Here is a 17,066-nt window from a genome sequence, read left to right as displayed (position 1 = left end):
CAAATGCTTTTATTAGGCTTGTCATAAATGCTATTACAGGGGTAATTAACGACCGTTAACGACGTTCGTTTTTTTTTAATCATGTAATGATGTAATTCTTTCATGCTTAAATTTTCATGCTTTTAAATTTCATCATGTAATTTTTATCATCAAAGTTGGCTTAAATCAGTGTTATTTTCGTTAACGAAAAAGAAATAAGAACGAAAATCAAACATTTTCGTTCAATGAAAAAGAAATAAAAATAAAGGCATTTTTAAAAAAATAGAAATGAAATAAGAACTGAAGGTTAATTAAAAAAAACGAAGAAATTCTTTTTTTTATTAAATTAGTAACGGTAATTAAAGATTATCATCATACTATTTGGGATACCGTATGAAGTACTTACAAATAAGCAAGAGATCCAAGTTATTATTGCCAAACCTACTTTGCGTTAAGTTCAGCTAAACCAAATCAAAACATTTCAAAGACATATAAAACTAAAAGCACAGTGCTAACTGTCAGGCAGGAATTCGTTTACTTGCTAATCATTTTTAGAATTGATTTTTATAAGAATGAGTGTTGCTCCTACTCCTAGTGGAAGAAAAAGAGAAAACGGCATTCCTGATTTTTGTATTTATTTGCCACAGAAATGTAAGAGTAAGTGGATTTTGGGCGATAAATAGTCTGAAAGTTTGTAGTTTTAAAGTAACTGAGAAAATTGCAACAAATTTAAGCACTCATCTTCGTACTTGTCATCAAGAAGTTTATAAAGAATTTTAAATAAGCGATGATGAAGGGGGAAATAACAACTTGTCATATAAACAGAAACTAAGTGATTCAGCTTGTGGAAGAACAAAAGAATTTACATAACGAGAGTTTTTTAACAAAAGAGGTGGTAAATGGTCTAGAGTATAATAACCGAATTAATGCAGTTGACGCATGAATTGTAGCATCTGGCTGTCCGATACAGCATGTGAATATTCCTAAAGTCACAAATATGGTATCTGCCTGTGACAAGAAATTCCTAGTTTCAGGTAAGGAGCTTTAATGCTATTTCATTATGTGTAAAGCTGTAAAAACGTACAGCAATAGCTATTAGCAAACACAAATTAACAAGGCAACAAGTGATTTAAATGTACAATACAAGTACTGTACAATGCATATTATCTGATTGAGAAAATTCCAAGAAAAACTTGAAATATACTTTACAATTGGGGTAAGCGAATTTGTTTAATTTTTATTCCCGTTTGATTTAGGGTCATCCACACTGAACAATCAGCTTGATAAGAAATATGAAGGTAGCAAGGCGCTGCACAGTGGAAAATAAAGGTGTGTTTCGGACCAAAAATCGATAACTTTTTTGTTACTAAAAATAGAGATTTGAAATTTTGCACAAATGTAAAGTAGTATATGACGCTTCTTGTGAAATACTCTTTATAAGAATTTTTTGTAATACAATATTAAAAATAAATAAATAAAAATCAAAAACTTCAAAATTGGCAGTTAGTTAATTTACACTTTAACACAATGCTTTACAAATATATGAAAATACCTTAAAATTATTAAAAACTACGAAAAATACATAAAGTGCTTACCTACTAATTATAGAAATATTTAAGACAGTTTCTTAATAACAATTTTTAAATAGTTGTTTTTATGAAATAATGTATAGGTATATTAAGGTGGTACCAGGGTAAAGGTAACTTTTTAACAAGAAATTGAAAACTATTAATAGACTTTAGCTCTTTTCTATTAATGAACAAAAAATATATATAAAACAGTAGCCAAATAAAAAAAATTTAGTGATAACGTCATTAATTATGCGCATAATTAGTGTTATTTTACCCCCAAACCTTCTTATTCTTTCATCTAATATAACTAACTCAAAAAGAGTCAAAACTGCTTGAAAATTTGAACATGAATTCTTTAATGTATTTAGAATGTTGTCTATGAAACAGAATTTTTTAAAACATTTTTAATTTTACCAGGTTGACATTCGAACTTTAAGATATAAAATTAAAGGGAAGTTTGGGACAAAAGCATGATAAAAATGAGTTTTAAATAAAAAATAACAAAAATTTGCTTCATAGACAACATTCGTAATATGTTCATCTTTAAATCTGCAAAATTTCAGCCCATTATCTATTTTCTATGAAAAGTTATTTTTTCTGAAAAATTGAGATTTAGCGAGATAAAAAGCGTTTCAAAGGTCTTTGTTATGAAGCAAGAACCAAACTGCTCTTTAAAAAAAGGCCAAATTTGATTAAAATTAAGAAGGTTTTTGACTTTTTGCAAAACGCATATTGAAATAGGTAGATTTAAGAATTCAAAACATTAATTTTGGTATTTTTCAAAATTTTATCAAAAATAGCCGTTTTTTACCCTGGTACCACCTTAAAGGTACTATATCATAACTACATAGGGACTTTCAGTTCCTGAAATCAGTTCGTTGACTTTCAAAAGCTGTAGAGTATCTTCATCAAGTTCTTGCACATTTCACGCAAAGAGTTTATTTGGCTCTTTACTTCATCTACAATGGCTTTAGTTTTCTTGGAAGTCTCTTTGCAAAATTCAATGCATATAGGTCGACAAAAACGAACATATGAAGGTGCCGGATTTTGCCAAACAACTGCGCCAGTTACTTTATCAATTAGTTTGATAGGCACCAAAGAACTAGTAAACAAATTTGCATAAGAAATAAGTTCAGATTCCTCTGGAAGTTTCTGCTTGTATTGGCTTTGGCCAGAGGAACCATCACAGCCCCATTTACTATATGAAAGTAAATGCTTGAATTCAATACTGTACAGAGAATCTATGGTCAAAATTCTAGCTACAGTGTGATCCTATAAATCTTGCAGTTCCAGAATTTTCGCATGTGTGTTCGTAATTTCTATTGCAGAAGATGGTGGATAGCAGGTCTGTTTAATTTCTTGAATTTTACAATATGGTGGGAATATGGAACAGTTTCGTTCATTTGTCACCTTCCTCATATACAAATATTGTGCTTTTGTTAAATCTAAATCAATAAACACGCTGAGTGCTTCTTCATCAGTTAGCATATTTTTCTGGCTTGCGTTTTCCATAAAACTCAATGTTAATTTTTTTTTGTCTTTATCAGCAATCCTTAATGATTCCACAAGTTTTGCTTCTGCTTCTTCTCCTATTGAATGCAACGCCTGAAGATATGTATTAAAGATCTGCTCCATCGTTTATTAAAAGACGGAATAATGTGCCTTTAAATACCACTAATGATGAAACACAAGTTGTCCTCAGAAAGTTGATAATTTTCTTTTAAAATTGTTGACAGTGCCTCAACTGTCATTCCTCCATCAATATAGGAAAGCAATAATTTACATTTCAAACACTTAAAAGTTGTCATTTTAACAAGTCACAAAAGTAACTTAAGTAATATTCAATAGTCAAACGAGTCGGTTTAATTTCCACTGTGAGTTTCTTATACTGATATAAATATTTCAACTCTTTATATATTGGCAGTGTACATTCACCACAAAATCAGTGCAAAAATAAAAGAATGCCATGGTATCAATAAAAAATTGATAATAAATTAAAAAACATATACCAAGCTATTGTTATAAATGAACAAAATTTGAAACCACGATAAAAAGCGGTTTTCTGTTTTTTTACTTTTATCACTCTTTTCTCGATAATTTCGGAAACCGCACGTTTCTGCAACTCATTCTTATACATGTTTTTAATAAACACCTAGGCTACAATACTACATTAAATGTAAAGCGTGGGGAAGCGTGGGCAACTACCAAAAGTCTCAGTGAACTTGAAGAATATTATTTTTTTTCATTTATTTTATTGTTCAAATAATTACTCCTAAACTGAACCATATAAGTAAAAATGTATAATTTTCTTAAAATCTCCATAACATGAGCTTTTCAAAAATGTATAATACTTTATACTTATTCCTAGAAAGTTTTATAGAAAATTAACTTTTAAAGTGATGAAGCGAACAGGTTTGAAATGAACATCCGCAAAAGTAATAAACAATAGGGCTTCAAATCTTTTATTTTTACATAAAATTATGTGAAATTCCTGCATTATAGTAATGATTGACTATTAAACTATTAAATAAAATTGAAATATAATGATAGTAGCGACATTAGTAAAAAACATTTATGATATGCTGTTGCTCTACAATTTTCCACTGTGCGCTGTTAAAAGAAAAATTGAAACATGTAAGAAAAGAAACGTTATGTATAGACTCCTGGTCAAAAAAGGTCTAACTTTTTCTTAATTGAGTATATCGGCAAGCTTTTTTGACCCGATAAATGACTCAACATGTCATGCAACTCTGGACATTGTAGAAGTGCCTCATCCCCATACAGGGTAAGCTATTTCCTAACTTGTTGCAAAGTGCTTTAAAGACTGGAAATTGTCTGATAAAATACTTTTGATTGTATCAGATAATAAGCCAATATGACCAAAGCTGTGCGCATTATGCAAGAAGAAGCAATACGTCAATATGAAGCTTTGAAGAGTGAAGAGTTATAAAGACAAAGTGGAGAACAAAGTGAAGATCAAGTTACACAAAGATCCACAGCAAGAACATGCGCTGATATCTGTGATGAAGACAGCTCAGATGAATATAGTGATGACAGTGTAATAGAGAATGAAGAAACTCGAGTGAAAATGAAAGTAGTGAGCAGGAAGGCAATGCAGATTACTTTTTGTCATGTGCTGAAATGCCTTCTAAACATGTCTTGTCTTACATACAGCATTCAATTATTAATTAAGCCAGTGTACAAGAACTACTCCATTATTTTAAGTAATGCAAGAAAATTGGTAAATTTTTTCAGGAAAAATTCACTGATTACTCAAAAATTAATTCGAGTATGTCAAAACTTTGATAGTCGAGTGCCCTATACGTTGGAACAGTATATTTCATATCTTAAAACGTTTACTAGAAATTCGGTTAGAAATTAAAAAGATATTTGCTTTCTTATAAGCACGATAGCCTTCAAAATTCTGAGTGGGATAAAATACTGATATTATTTTCTTTTGAAGATTCACTTTTTGAAGATTTTAAGAAGCGTTTTAATTATATTCTACATTCTGGTATATTCGGGTTCAATCCACTTCCAGCCGCAGCATCAGGTAGTAATTAATTAGTTGTTAATTGAGTGGTGGAAAATGGAAACTTTGATAACTTTTATAATTTGTATAAAACACTTTTACCCTTTATTTAGTTTATGTCTATCATTAATATTACATTTTAAAGCATTGTGTAATTTACCATATTTTACTATTACTATTGGTAAAGCATAGTGCATTAGTTATGGTTTTTATAGTTATCTTCCTAACACCTGATCAAGCAGTTCTTAAGAAGTAGTAATGTGTTTTATTGTCAGCATAATAAAACACATTACTACTTCTTAAGAACTGCTTAATAGCTGTGAGCAGGAGAAACCGTGATGATACTAATGGTTCTACAACCAGTCCTATTACTGGCACCAGAAAATAGGCTTGCAGAGAAAACGGTCTCATCTCAGATGAAAGCATTTCCACATTTATTCAGCAAAGTAACAGAATTCCAGAACATGACACTGACAGCTCTAGTATTTCTAGCACAACAGCCATTGATGTGCAAGGCGAAGTTAACAGATATGTTAATTTGATCAAAGACATTTATGTTGAAGATTGATTTGCTCTCTGGAGGAATAGAGTTGTTTCCTATATGTGAAACGAAATAAAAAACGAAATTAATATTCAAAAACGAAATAGAAATGAAAACTAAAATTAGCTACAATTAGGAAAACGAAATTAAAACTGAAAAGAGATAAACAAAAACGAAATAAAAACAAAACTGATTTAAAATCATAAAACGAAATTATCACTAGCTAAAACTCATTTGAGCAAGTTATTTGTGTTTTATCTTTTATTACAATACCATTTACAAGTGCTAAACAAAGTTTTGTGACTAGGTGGCCAGGTATAGAGAAAACTCGGGTAACAGTAAACGGCTCAGCTTCAAATTCAGTAAAGAAAAAAAAATTTTTCTTTTTTTTGAAGAATTATTTATGTTACATAAGTAAATAAAAAATAGTTTTAAAATTTAAAAAAAAATACTTGATTTTTATCATGAAAAAAAATGGTCTGAATGTTTATGGTCAGTTGTTCCAGGTCCACGGCATTTTTTCATCCAAAAAGCTCTTCAATCTTGTATTTTTTGGGTAAACCCAAGACTTGCAAATAGAAGCTTCACATTGGTACCACAAGTTATTTTGAGTTGGTAATACATCTTCCCAAACTTTACACCTCTTGATTGTCTCGGTTTTTTCAGGTTCGAATGAAGATGATAAAACAGAATGAGATGGTATATGAACAGAATGAGATGGTATATGAACAGAAGGAGATGGTATATGAACAGAATGAATGGTATATGAACAGAATGAGATGGTATATGAACAGAATGAGATGGTATATGAACAGAATGAGATGGTATATGAACAGAATGAGATGGTATATGAACAGAATGAGATGGTATATGAAATGTTTGAGCAATTTAAAATTTTTGTTGATTAATTTTTCTAATATCAAGTTGAAACAAGCTGTTAAAAACAAACATGTTTTGAAATTTAGCGATAACTGTGTTCGTGTAAATGCGTCTACGGAGCTGAAAAGTTTTGCTTGTAATTGAATGAAGCTGTCAATCATTAAGTTGTTGAAATTTGTAGCTGCAGAATATTCTGTAAGTAATTTGTGCTGAACTCGGTTCACGTAGCAATACACACCTACTTCTAACGGTTGAAGTTTGTGTGACGACCCAAGACTAAAATGTGAACACGTATTATTGAAAAACTTGATCAATTGATTAAACTACTCAGTCTAAAAACTTGACTTATTTGACCAACCCTTGGAATCAACTTAATTGCTGGTATGAATACTTTAGTGAGCGATTGAGTAAATTGTTTCTCTTCCATCCAAACCGAATTGGATGTTGTAAATACGGTGTTTGGTGGTTCACCTACACACCAGTATTTGTATTTTTAGTTTCGAAAGTTTATAATTTTAATTTCAAGAGTTTGAAGTCAAAGTTTGCTTAGGTACAAAAAAAGTTTTTAAAATTATTTTGCATTTTTAGATAATAATTTTAATAAATTTTAGATAAAGCAAAAAATTATCTACAATACACACTTTTATAAAGATTTTTTTGCTTTTGCATGCGAAAACAAAAAAATCTTTATAAAAGCAATTTTGCTTCTTTTGCATGCAAAAGAAACAAAATTGCGAAACCATACAATTTTTTTTTTCGTTTACTCTCACCCCAGTTTACTAAAGTCAAGTCGTAGCGTTAGCTTGTTCGTTTTTTAACGAATAGTAACGAATCGTAACCACCTTCTATAAAAATCTTTTAGGATAAGTCGAAATTTCTGGAGTTTATTAAAATACTCTAAAATACTCTTTATTCGTTAAAAAAGTTAAAAAAGTTAAAAATTAAAACTAAGAAATTGAATACAAAGCCTAAATATAATCACTTAAAACCACATAAATTAGTAATTCATATTACTTTATAAAAATTATAATTACGTATAATAGTCGTAATTATACTGATGCAAATACCTTAAGTGATTAACTTTAATTAATTTGCATTTAAACAGATTAAAATTTCAACAAAAAAAAAAATTTTAACTTAATAATAATATGATATTAAAGAAAAAAATACTTATGCATATTATCGTATTTTATGAAAAAAAAAAAAAAAAAAAAAAACAGACACAATGGTTAATGCTTAATATTCAAAAGTAGCAATAAAAACACACGCAATTCGAATGTTAGTAAAGTGGTCACCTATTGCTTTAAACATCCTCTGACGCATTTAGGCATAGATTTCTAGCTTATTTGGCGTTGGATGTTTAACAGAGCTGGGCAACCGCTATTTTTTTTTAGTTCGATATCTGATAGTCCGATAGTTTGCGTTCCTAATCCGCTATCGATAGTCACATAGTTATCCTAATTTTCCCGTCCAATAATCGATACTCCGGTAGTCAAATACCTTTAAAAAAATTTAAAAGCTTTTTTTGATTTTTTTTTACCAGCATGCCACAGGAAACTTTCACAGGCTGACTATGTTGCCTGTGGCAAGCTGGCTGTCTCTCTGGCTGAGAGCTCGAGGCCTTACAGTGCTATCAATAGAGAACTGGCTGGAGGTGTCAAGCATTACCATCTTCTCTTCATCACTCCTCTGGCTTATTTCACTATCAGGCCGGCTTGACATATCAATGTTGCTTACAGCACTAGGTGGCCGACTTGACGTAAATGTCAAATATTTGTCCATTTCAACTTGGTATGATATCTAGCTGTAACTGTTTATAGAAATTTTTTTAAAAAGAATAAAACCCATCAATGATTATTTTTTAAGTAAATTAATGATTTATTTATACTTTAAAAATGTTTTTAAAGTATTACTGTAGTAAATCTATATTATACAGCCTCTTTGTGGCGCAACTTGTAACTTAGGTAACTAAGGCCAATGTTTTTTGGGATTCTAAGGGTAAAGATGATAAAGATCTTACCTGAAATCCATTTTACGGAGCTGTTGAGCTAACAATCTAACAGTGCTGATAGACACTTTGACATGTTGCAGCAGTTGAAATAGAGAATGATGTGCCCGCGGTCGAAAAGGGCATGAGCAACAGTCAAAAACAAAACCAGAGTACTTGGTGGAACAGAGGAGACATGCGTGATCGTGAAATTTGAATCTGCACTTGACCCAAAAAAATAATTTACTTCATATATAAAAATTAGGAAGACGGAAAAACAAAATTTGAACGGTCCAATAGTCGAAGTTCGATAGTTATTTTTTAGTCCGATAGTCCGATAGTCCGATACTTTTTGCTTAGTCCGATAGTTATCGGAATATCGGATATCTAATATTGCCAGTCCGAAAGTCGAAGTCCGAAACATAATCAGTCTAATAATCCCACATTTTTTTCTTAGTCCGGTACTAGCGGAATACCGGAAAATCAGAACTTTTATCGGAAGTGCCTACCTCTGGTGTTTCGAAGGAATGGTTTTTTGTGTAACTCTTTCAATAAATCCACTTTTTTTTTGTTTTCCGAAATCAGGATTAAACTTACTTTCAGAATACTCATAAAATTTTTCATCAAAAATATTTATGATTATTCTGAAAGAAAGTTTTATCAAGATTTTTTTAAAAAACACTTGCTAAAGTTTTTTTTTCATTAATAAATTTTTCGTGTTTACTTTTACACAACTCCAGTTACCGTAGCACTAACAAAACGTTATGGCTAACATTTCAATCGAACGTTCTGTTTCTGCTCTTGATAACTTAAATCGCTCTAATCTCCTGGATGTTGTTTTAGAAAGATCAAGAGCTTCAAAAAACACAAAAGCAGTTTGTTTTTTATTTTATATTGCACAATTAAAGGAAAGTGAATCTTCAATGCCGAACTCGATGCTTGTTTATGAACGCTTTTTGAAATCAATTTCCGTTACAAACAAAGCCCAAATCGATTCTTTATCTGGGATTCTTCTATTTTATTCTGGAAAAGTAGTTCACGTAATCGAGGGTCCAGAAACAGTCATATGTGATTTTATTAATGGAGTTATTTCTGCGAATTTGATTTGGAATTCAAAAGTAGTGGTGTATTCAAGCAATGTTCCTTTTCGACTATTTTCCCAATTTTCAAGTCAAATCTTAAGCGTTCCATTTGTGAATTTTGATTTCGATACAAAAGTAGAAGAGTTTACCGAAAAGCAAGTAGAAGAAGCTTTAACTGTGATTATAAGTCTCTCTAAGGAAATGAATAAAGTTCCCAGAAAACTGTTGAGGTTGTTTTTGGAAGAGTTGTCTACAAAACATTCAAACCTAGTGCTACCAGTTATCCAAATTGAAAATTTATTAAAATCAAAAGATTTGCTTAGTTTGAATACATTTTATGAAAAACAATTTTTGTCTTGGGATATAGTAATTTCAGAAAATGAACTTGCTTGGCCAATAACTAGTATTGATTTACCTGTGATGTAAATTTGGTACATATATATATATATATATATATATATATATATATATATATATATATATATATATATATATATATATATATATATATATATATATATATATATATATATATATATATATATATATATATATATATATATATATATATATATATATATATAATTATTATTATTATTATTATTATTATTATTATTATTATTATTATTATTATTATTATTATTATTATTATTGTTGTTATTATTATTATTATTATTATTATTACTATTATTATTATTACTATTATTATTATTATTATTATTATTATTATTATTATTATTATTATTATTATTATTCAGTTAAATGTTGTAGCATTGTAATAGTATATAGTTATATTAGCATTTTTCTTCCATTATTCAAAAGTATGATACACACACACACGCACACGCACGCACGCACACACTCACTCACACATGAAAGTACAAATATAGATATGTGCTTGTGTGTATATGTGTTAGCAGAAAAGTTTTGAAGTTTAGTATGTTCAAAAATACAAGTGTAGGTTCAATAATAGTTTATTGAGTAGGAATTTTGAATTATCAAACTATTTATCACTGTAAAATCTGTCTTCTGGGTAGCTATTGATATATTTTATAAGTAAATTTAATATTTTCAACTAGTTTTTCTGATGTGTAATCTAAAGTTTACCATAATTTATATTAATTATTTTATAATAAAAGACCAAATAAGTTAAATATTAAAAAGCTTCAGATGCTTTGATGGTTTTATTATCAAGTTCAAAGATTCAATAACTGAAGTTGTAAGTATTCATACATTAAATAACTCAAATCTGAGTCATTTTTCTTAAATTTGTTAAATCAATCGGTTCTTAAAGTTAAGTTTTTTTTAAGCTCTATTAAAAAAACCTGTCAGAGAACTATAAAAAAAAAACCAAAAAAAAGACCTACAAATGTTAAGTGAAGAAACTTTAACAGGTGCTGTTTTCCCTACCACCATGTGGACAATTCAAAACAATGACTCCTACTATTCTGTAACTTTTCAATATATCTCAAAATTTTGAGCTTAAATTGTTCCTCGTTGGAATGGAATCAGGGAGTAGAGACACTCCACTGAGCAGTTTTTATCCACATTGATTATCTCCTCTTGCTTCCAAAAACTGAAACAGGCAATTTTGCATTTTTAAAAAAAGTTGCTCTTTGAAAAAAATAATCTTCTAATATTTGCTGTATATAGTAAATGTATGAACTATATATATTTTTTTAGGTGGTGTGTCAATGGCAAAGGTGTTAATATGATTTATTAAAAGTTGAGAGTTGCAATCAAAGTCTGTTTGTGGTAAACACACACTGCAATTGACAAAAGGTATTAAGAAAGTTGACTTCATCAAAAAAGCAATAAAATATTTTGTTAATTAGATGGTTGCATTTACCACAGCACTTTTTCATATAACAAGACAAAAAAGCGTGTGTTGACTTCGAAATTACAAAAAAGTTATTTTACCTTTTCAAACTTTTTAGGGATAGTTAAATAATATATGTAAAATCTGTGCTTCAAATCAAAAACACTCTAAAAACTTTGGAAAATTCAAATGTCTGATAATGTAGCTAACAATACCGAAGTGGAAATCATAAAAAAAAAATTATTCTAATATTTGAAAAACGTAATAAAATTTCATAAATGTTAAATCAAAATCTCAGTTGTAAAAATACAGAAATCTACAATGTAAACAGGTATTTTTGCAATAATTTTTAAATTCATTTTTTGATTAAAATAGTTAACTTTATTTCAAGTTTAAGTAAGCTCAAGTCTGTAAGAATTTTAACTATAAGCCTTTTTGTTTTCTAAAATATTTTAATTTTATTTTGAGAAATTCCAGTTCCAGTGTTTAAAGGTTTTTTCTCCTATGAAGATGAATGTAGCAAATCAGATACAAAAAACTTACTAACAGTATTAGAATACGAAAATTTCTCACCTGTTTTTATGAGCACATGATATAGTTTTTTTTATAATACTGATGTATTGTTAAGATTTTATTCAGATGAAACTGAATAACTTGCGTGACTTCTCTTTCCAAAGAAACTGCATTGCTATTAGCCTCTAGGTTAATTGAAAAGCACCTTCTTGACTGTTCCACAAAAGTTTCATACTTAAGAACGAGAAACCACACCTCTGCCTTTTGACGAGAACTTTTTTTCAGAACATTAACTTTTTTTTTATCGCCATGGTTTTCCAGGTTTTCTTTTGCAGTTGGGTATTTTCAAAATGAAATAAACTTGTTGATAAGTCAAAGCGAAACCTCAAGCGTGTTTTGATTTGCTTTTTTTTTTTTACCCGGCATCATTTTTTTTTTTGGTTTTGTGCTTGTTGGTAAAATGTCTAAATTTTCTAGAAATCAAAGATTGCAAAAAAGACTTCTACAAAAATCTTATTTTACAATTGTCACAAACAAAAATCCTTCGGCGAAAATCAATCAATGTAGAAGTGAAACGACTTTTAAAAGTTTTTTTATATCCGAAAACTGTTATACATAAAGTAAGTAAATCCAAAAATTAAGTGACATTAAGTATAAAATGATATACCTATGATAAATGCATAGTGACTTTGAACTAATGTTCAAGGAGATTTTATTTAATTGAATTTTATTTAATTGAAGCCATTGAACGAGATTAGCATCAGGATTATTGTTCATTTAGTTGAGAAAGTTTTTTATTAATCGAAGATTAGTATCCAGTAAAACTATACATATTCGAATGTTTGAGAAAAAGATTAAGATCATTAATGTAAGTAATAAAGACAAACACCGATCTCTCAGAGATACCAATAAAAACAGCATTAGTATCTGTGTAGGTGCCTTTAGAAGTAACTAACTGTTGACAGTTGGAAAGGTTTAATTTAGGCCATTGTAAGCAGAGACCGCATAAACCTTAATAGTTAAATTTTGATAAAAAATGTTATGGTCTACGGTGTCAAAATTTTTATGTAAACCAACTCCACAAGCAAAGTTTCCATTCAGTGTCGAGTAAAAGTATTTTATCGCTCGGAGCGAATCCCTTGAAAAAGCGCCTTTTGGGAGATATTAAAAAGAAACATTAAACATACAGTGTTTATTGTTTATTTGTAAATTTTTAGGTTAGAGTTATGTTTAAAATTTAATTAATGGCACGCTTTGAAACTTAAGTTCTGCAAAAACTTTTATGAAGACCTCATGATCCAAATGTTAAATGGTCCTCGATTATATAAGTTCCACTCATAGCCGAGAATTTGCTCTTTCGTTACATAAAAAGAATTCCTACTAGGGTTAAGTTTATTATCTTTAAAAATTGAATTATTGAAAGAGTTGACAATTTTGAAGCAGTTGTAGTTGGAAAACTACATAGTTTTGAAAATACTAATATTTATATATAATAAAAATGCTAATACTGTAATTAATAATATGAATATTTAAAAGACATAGTTTTCCAACTACAACTGCTTCAAAGTTGTCAACTCTTTTAAAATGCCTTTCAAAGTTCTTTTATGTTATTGGCATCATGACTAAGAAAAATGTAAAATTTATAATTTTCTTTAAATTTAGAAGATTACTGATTATATTGAAATGCTGTTTAAATTTTTTAAAAAACTAAATTTTTCTTTTTTACAGTTCGGTTATTTTACATTTTTTTAATGAAGTTCATTTTTCATTATGATGAACTTGAGAATTTCGTTAACCAAAATTTAGTTCTTTGTATTTACATTCATTTTATTTTATAAGAGGAATGTTGTTTTAGAGTGCATTTGAAAATTTTTTTGGTACAGTCTTTATTTATATGATCATATTAGTGAACATTTTCATACTTTTAAGGTTTTGTCCGGACTATGACACCCCTCCCCCCACCTGATAGATTTATTTAAAGTCACCTTATTCGACATCTTCGGAAGTTGCACATACAGAATGCCTTAACATCAAGTATAGTTTACTATACATTTAGTATTTACTTTCCAACGCAAAAAAGTGCAAAACTTCAAAAACCTTCACCAATATCCATTTAATCGTTATTTATCTCGGTAATAAATGCACGAAATAGAACGTACACAAGGAAATACTTTACATGTGAATTCCTGGTTTTGGAGAAATACATGTACTGATCCAATATTTTGTAAATCTATAAGCAAGTTTGTGCGGTGTATCTTTTGTATCCACACACATAAAATTATTGTTACAAACAACAACTTTTTAGATTATAATATAGCATAATTAAATTATGGTACATTTGATAAAACCATAAAATGTATAATACTTGATATTTGTGGTAACAAATAGAATTAGCCTCATCAATAATTATTTCCAGTTTACTTGTATATTTTGATCTGGTGATATGCATTTGTGACTTAGTTTTTTATTATTATTTGTAAGTTAAACAAAGACTGTGAAATCAGTGCTCATAAAGTTTTTAACATTTGGTTTTTGATACCTTAATTTGAAATGGGACGTGGTAAGCGTTTAACAAATGAAGAACCAGCAGTAATCAAAGCATACAAAGATACAGGCTTATCTAATCAGGAAATTGCAAAGAAAATTAAAAGATTGCCAAAAGTGCTTAATAATTGAACTGTCCCTTAACACTTACATCCGCGTTAAATCGTGTTATGGGTGAATTAATATGTAACATAACTCCTTCATCCACTGTGAAAATCGTATTTTAGCACATTTTTGTGCGGTGTCATTATGTTTATGTGAAAGAGCGTTACTTAGCACCTTTATTCGTGTAAAAAAGTGGAATTTTGTATTTTTGCGACATAACGCCTTCATCCACTTATGTCTTCAATTACTTCGAGATTGGGGTTATTTATGGAGCTTATAAGGGAAGTGGTGGCAAACGTAAAATTGATAATCGTATTTAACGAGTTATTGTTCGTCTTGCTGCTGCTCAGCACATAACTGCATCTCAAATTTGTGCTGATTTACAATTACCTGTATCTGTTCAACGTGTGAGACAAATCTTACATGAAGATCCAAACACAGTTTGGAAAAAGCGTAAACCAAAACCAAAACTTACTGCTCGTCATAAAGAAGTTAGATTACAATTTTCAAAAGAACACGTCTTGGTAAGAAGAGTGGGATCAAGTTCTCTTTAGTGATGAAAAAAAGTTCAATCTAGATGGTCCTGATGGCTATCAATATTACTGGTACGATCTTTGAAAAGAGAAAGAAACTTGGATGAGTCATAACATGGTGATGGAAATGTTATGGTTTGGGGGGTTTTTTCCTTTGGTGGAAAACTTCCACTGGCATAGATTTCAACAAAAATGAGTTCACAGGACTACATCGGCTTATTAGAAATAAGTTTGCTTGAACATGGTGAGGAATTAATGGGTGAAAATTTCACTTTACAACAAGATAATTCTACTATCCATAATTCAAAGTTTACAAAAGCTTGGTTTAGGGAAAAAAATATTCATGTAATGGAATGGCCCGCATGTAGTCCAGATACTAACCCAATTGAAAATCTATAGGGAATACTTTCTAGAAAGGTTTATGAAAATGGTAAGCAATTTGAATACACCTTGGACCTGAAAACTCGTATCAGAGAAGCTTGGAATGAAATATTTGTAAAAACTATTCAAAATCTTGTGACTAGTATGTCAAGTTGCACATTTGAAGTCATTAAAAATTCATGAAGCAATGCTAAATGTTAAATGAGCGTAAAACCAAAATATTTTCTTTATTTCTCTGTATATAACGTTAATGAGGCTAATTCAATTTTCTCCACAAATTGAATACTTTAAATTTTTTTTCCATTTGTAATTAATTAAACATACCAATTTATAAACTTTTTAGTTGTAGAAGAAGATGATAAGAAATAAAGTAGATTTATTAACTGTTTCACTACGATTTTCGTTAAATTAGAGCAAAAAATAAAGGTGAGGCTAATTCTATTTTCTCCACTGTATATTCTTTGTTAAAGTATATTAAACATAACTAAATCAACTCTATGTAATAATGAACAGTCTATTCACTTAGAACATTTCGAGCTCAGAAAGCCCATGGAAGAATGAATGAAACTAATTGTTAAAAGATTAAAAATTAAATCGTGGTTAATTTGTTAATTTGAGGGTTAGTTAAGAAGTTCGAAATACTAAACATATAGGATTAATAAATTAACCAAATGCTTAAAGGAGAGGCATCCTTAATAGTATTTGAGAAGAATTGGTTGTTTGATCCCGCAGAAGAACTTCACTGTTTGAATCTAACCAAACAAAAATGAAATTTTATAGAAAACAAACAAAGTAAATATAAGTTGTGCCCAATCACGGTCCACTTTTTGTTAAAAAAAAAAATCCACCTTCCAGTTTTGCCTCATGTAACAGAAAAAGGTGAGCCTTTCAACAATAGTATTCGGTATTAAGGATACAAGGATGAAGTCTTTTATGATGACTTGATTCATTATACTGATTTTTTCAAAACCAGAGTTTCGATCTCCGTTATTTTGTGTAATTGTACTTTTAATCGTTTCATACTAATCACACAATGGAATCGCACAATTGAAAATGTAAAGAAAGATTACTGAAATTAATGTGATAGGATTTTATCGTTGAACTGAATTCAATGTTTTGAGTAAATATTTTCCTGTTGTCATAAGTTATTCAAAAAAAAAAATCTTTTTTACCAAAAGTTCAAAGTTAAGAGCAACTACAAAAAGTAACAGCTTTCCATGGCTGGATACGTCTTTTGGTTCCTTCTTTTAGCAGGTAATTAAGTATAAGTTATAATTTATATGTTATAAAGTCAAAAGTATTATCATTTTCTGACTTTTTTTAATTAAGTTAATAAGGGGTTTTAGCTAAATCAAAATTTTTTATTTACAGATAATTCTCGTCTTCCTTCAAAACTTTATTTGCCCTAATAGTTGTAAAACACTTAGATTGATCATTTTTTAAATGCACACACCGATCGACTTTCATTACAAAGTTATTTATTATAAAGTTTTTTATGTAGAAATGTTTTACAAGGGAGTGTACTGTCTCTCTCTCTGAATATATATATATATATATATATATATATATATATATATATATATATATATATATATATATA

General features: G+C 29.2%; 2 protein-coding genes and 2 long non-coding RNA genes across 6 annotated transcripts in view; 3 read left to right on the top strand and 1 right to left on the bottom strand.

The window, feature by feature from the left end:
* The window catches only part of LOC145191199 (hemicentin-1-like), a 94,818-nt gene that overhangs the window by 53,452 nt on the left and 24,300 nt on the right, over positions 1-17,066 (top strand). For 2 of the 3 annotated variants that reach the window (XM_090066162.1, XM_090066158.1), the window contains exon 1: positions 16,554-16,720. The exons of the other annotated variant lie outside the window; for it this stretch is intronic. In XM_090066162.1, coding sequence (XP_089922288.1) covers positions 16,684-16,720 — 37 coding nt within the window. In that variant the 5' untranslated portion in view covers positions 16,554-16,683. Of the gene's footprint in view, positions 1-16,553; positions 16,721-17,066 lie in introns of those variants that run through there. 3 annotated transcript variants of the gene reach the window in all.
* Positions 1,462-12,249, bottom strand: LOC149881784 (uncharacterized). The gene is made up of 3 exons (XR_016445185.1): positions 11,964-12,249; positions 10,939-11,147; positions 1,462-5,679 (listed from the first exon to the last, which is right to left on the bottom strand). It is a non-coding gene; the product is annotated as an uncharacterized LOC149881784 (long non-coding RNA).
* On the top strand, positions 9,218-10,003 carry LOC145191403 (testis-expressed protein 47-like). Its single transcript, XM_080068493.2, has one exon. It carries the CDS (start codon positions 9,254-9,256, stop codon positions 9,995-9,997), a length of 744 nt encoding a protein of 247 aa, XP_079924619.2. The 5' UTR covers positions 9,218-9,253; the 3' UTR covers positions 9,998-10,003.
* Positions 10,251-12,372, top strand: LOC149881783 (uncharacterized). Its single transcript, XR_016445186.1, has 3 exons — positions 10,251-10,790; positions 11,255-11,454; positions 11,596-12,372. It is a non-coding gene; the product is annotated as an uncharacterized LOC149881783 (long non-coding RNA).

This window comes from Hydra viridissima, unplaced genomic scaffold (genome assembly GCF_058129835.1).
Source record: "Hydra viridissima isolate aposymbiotic clone 2 unplaced genomic scaffold, HvirCarnegie_v1 scaffold_11, whole genome shotgun sequence".
Taxonomy (NCBI): Eukaryota; Metazoa; Cnidaria; class Hydrozoa; order Anthoathecata; family Hydridae; genus Hydra; species Hydra viridissima.
The sequence above is the reverse complement of the archived record's forward strand: the minus strand, read 5'-3'. Positions and strand labels throughout refer to the sequence as shown.

Coding starts and splice junctions, on each gene's coding strand:
- LOC145191403 (XM_080068493.2), top strand. CDS start 9,254: ATGGCTAACATTTCAATCGAACGTTCTGTTTCTGCTCTTGATAACTTA.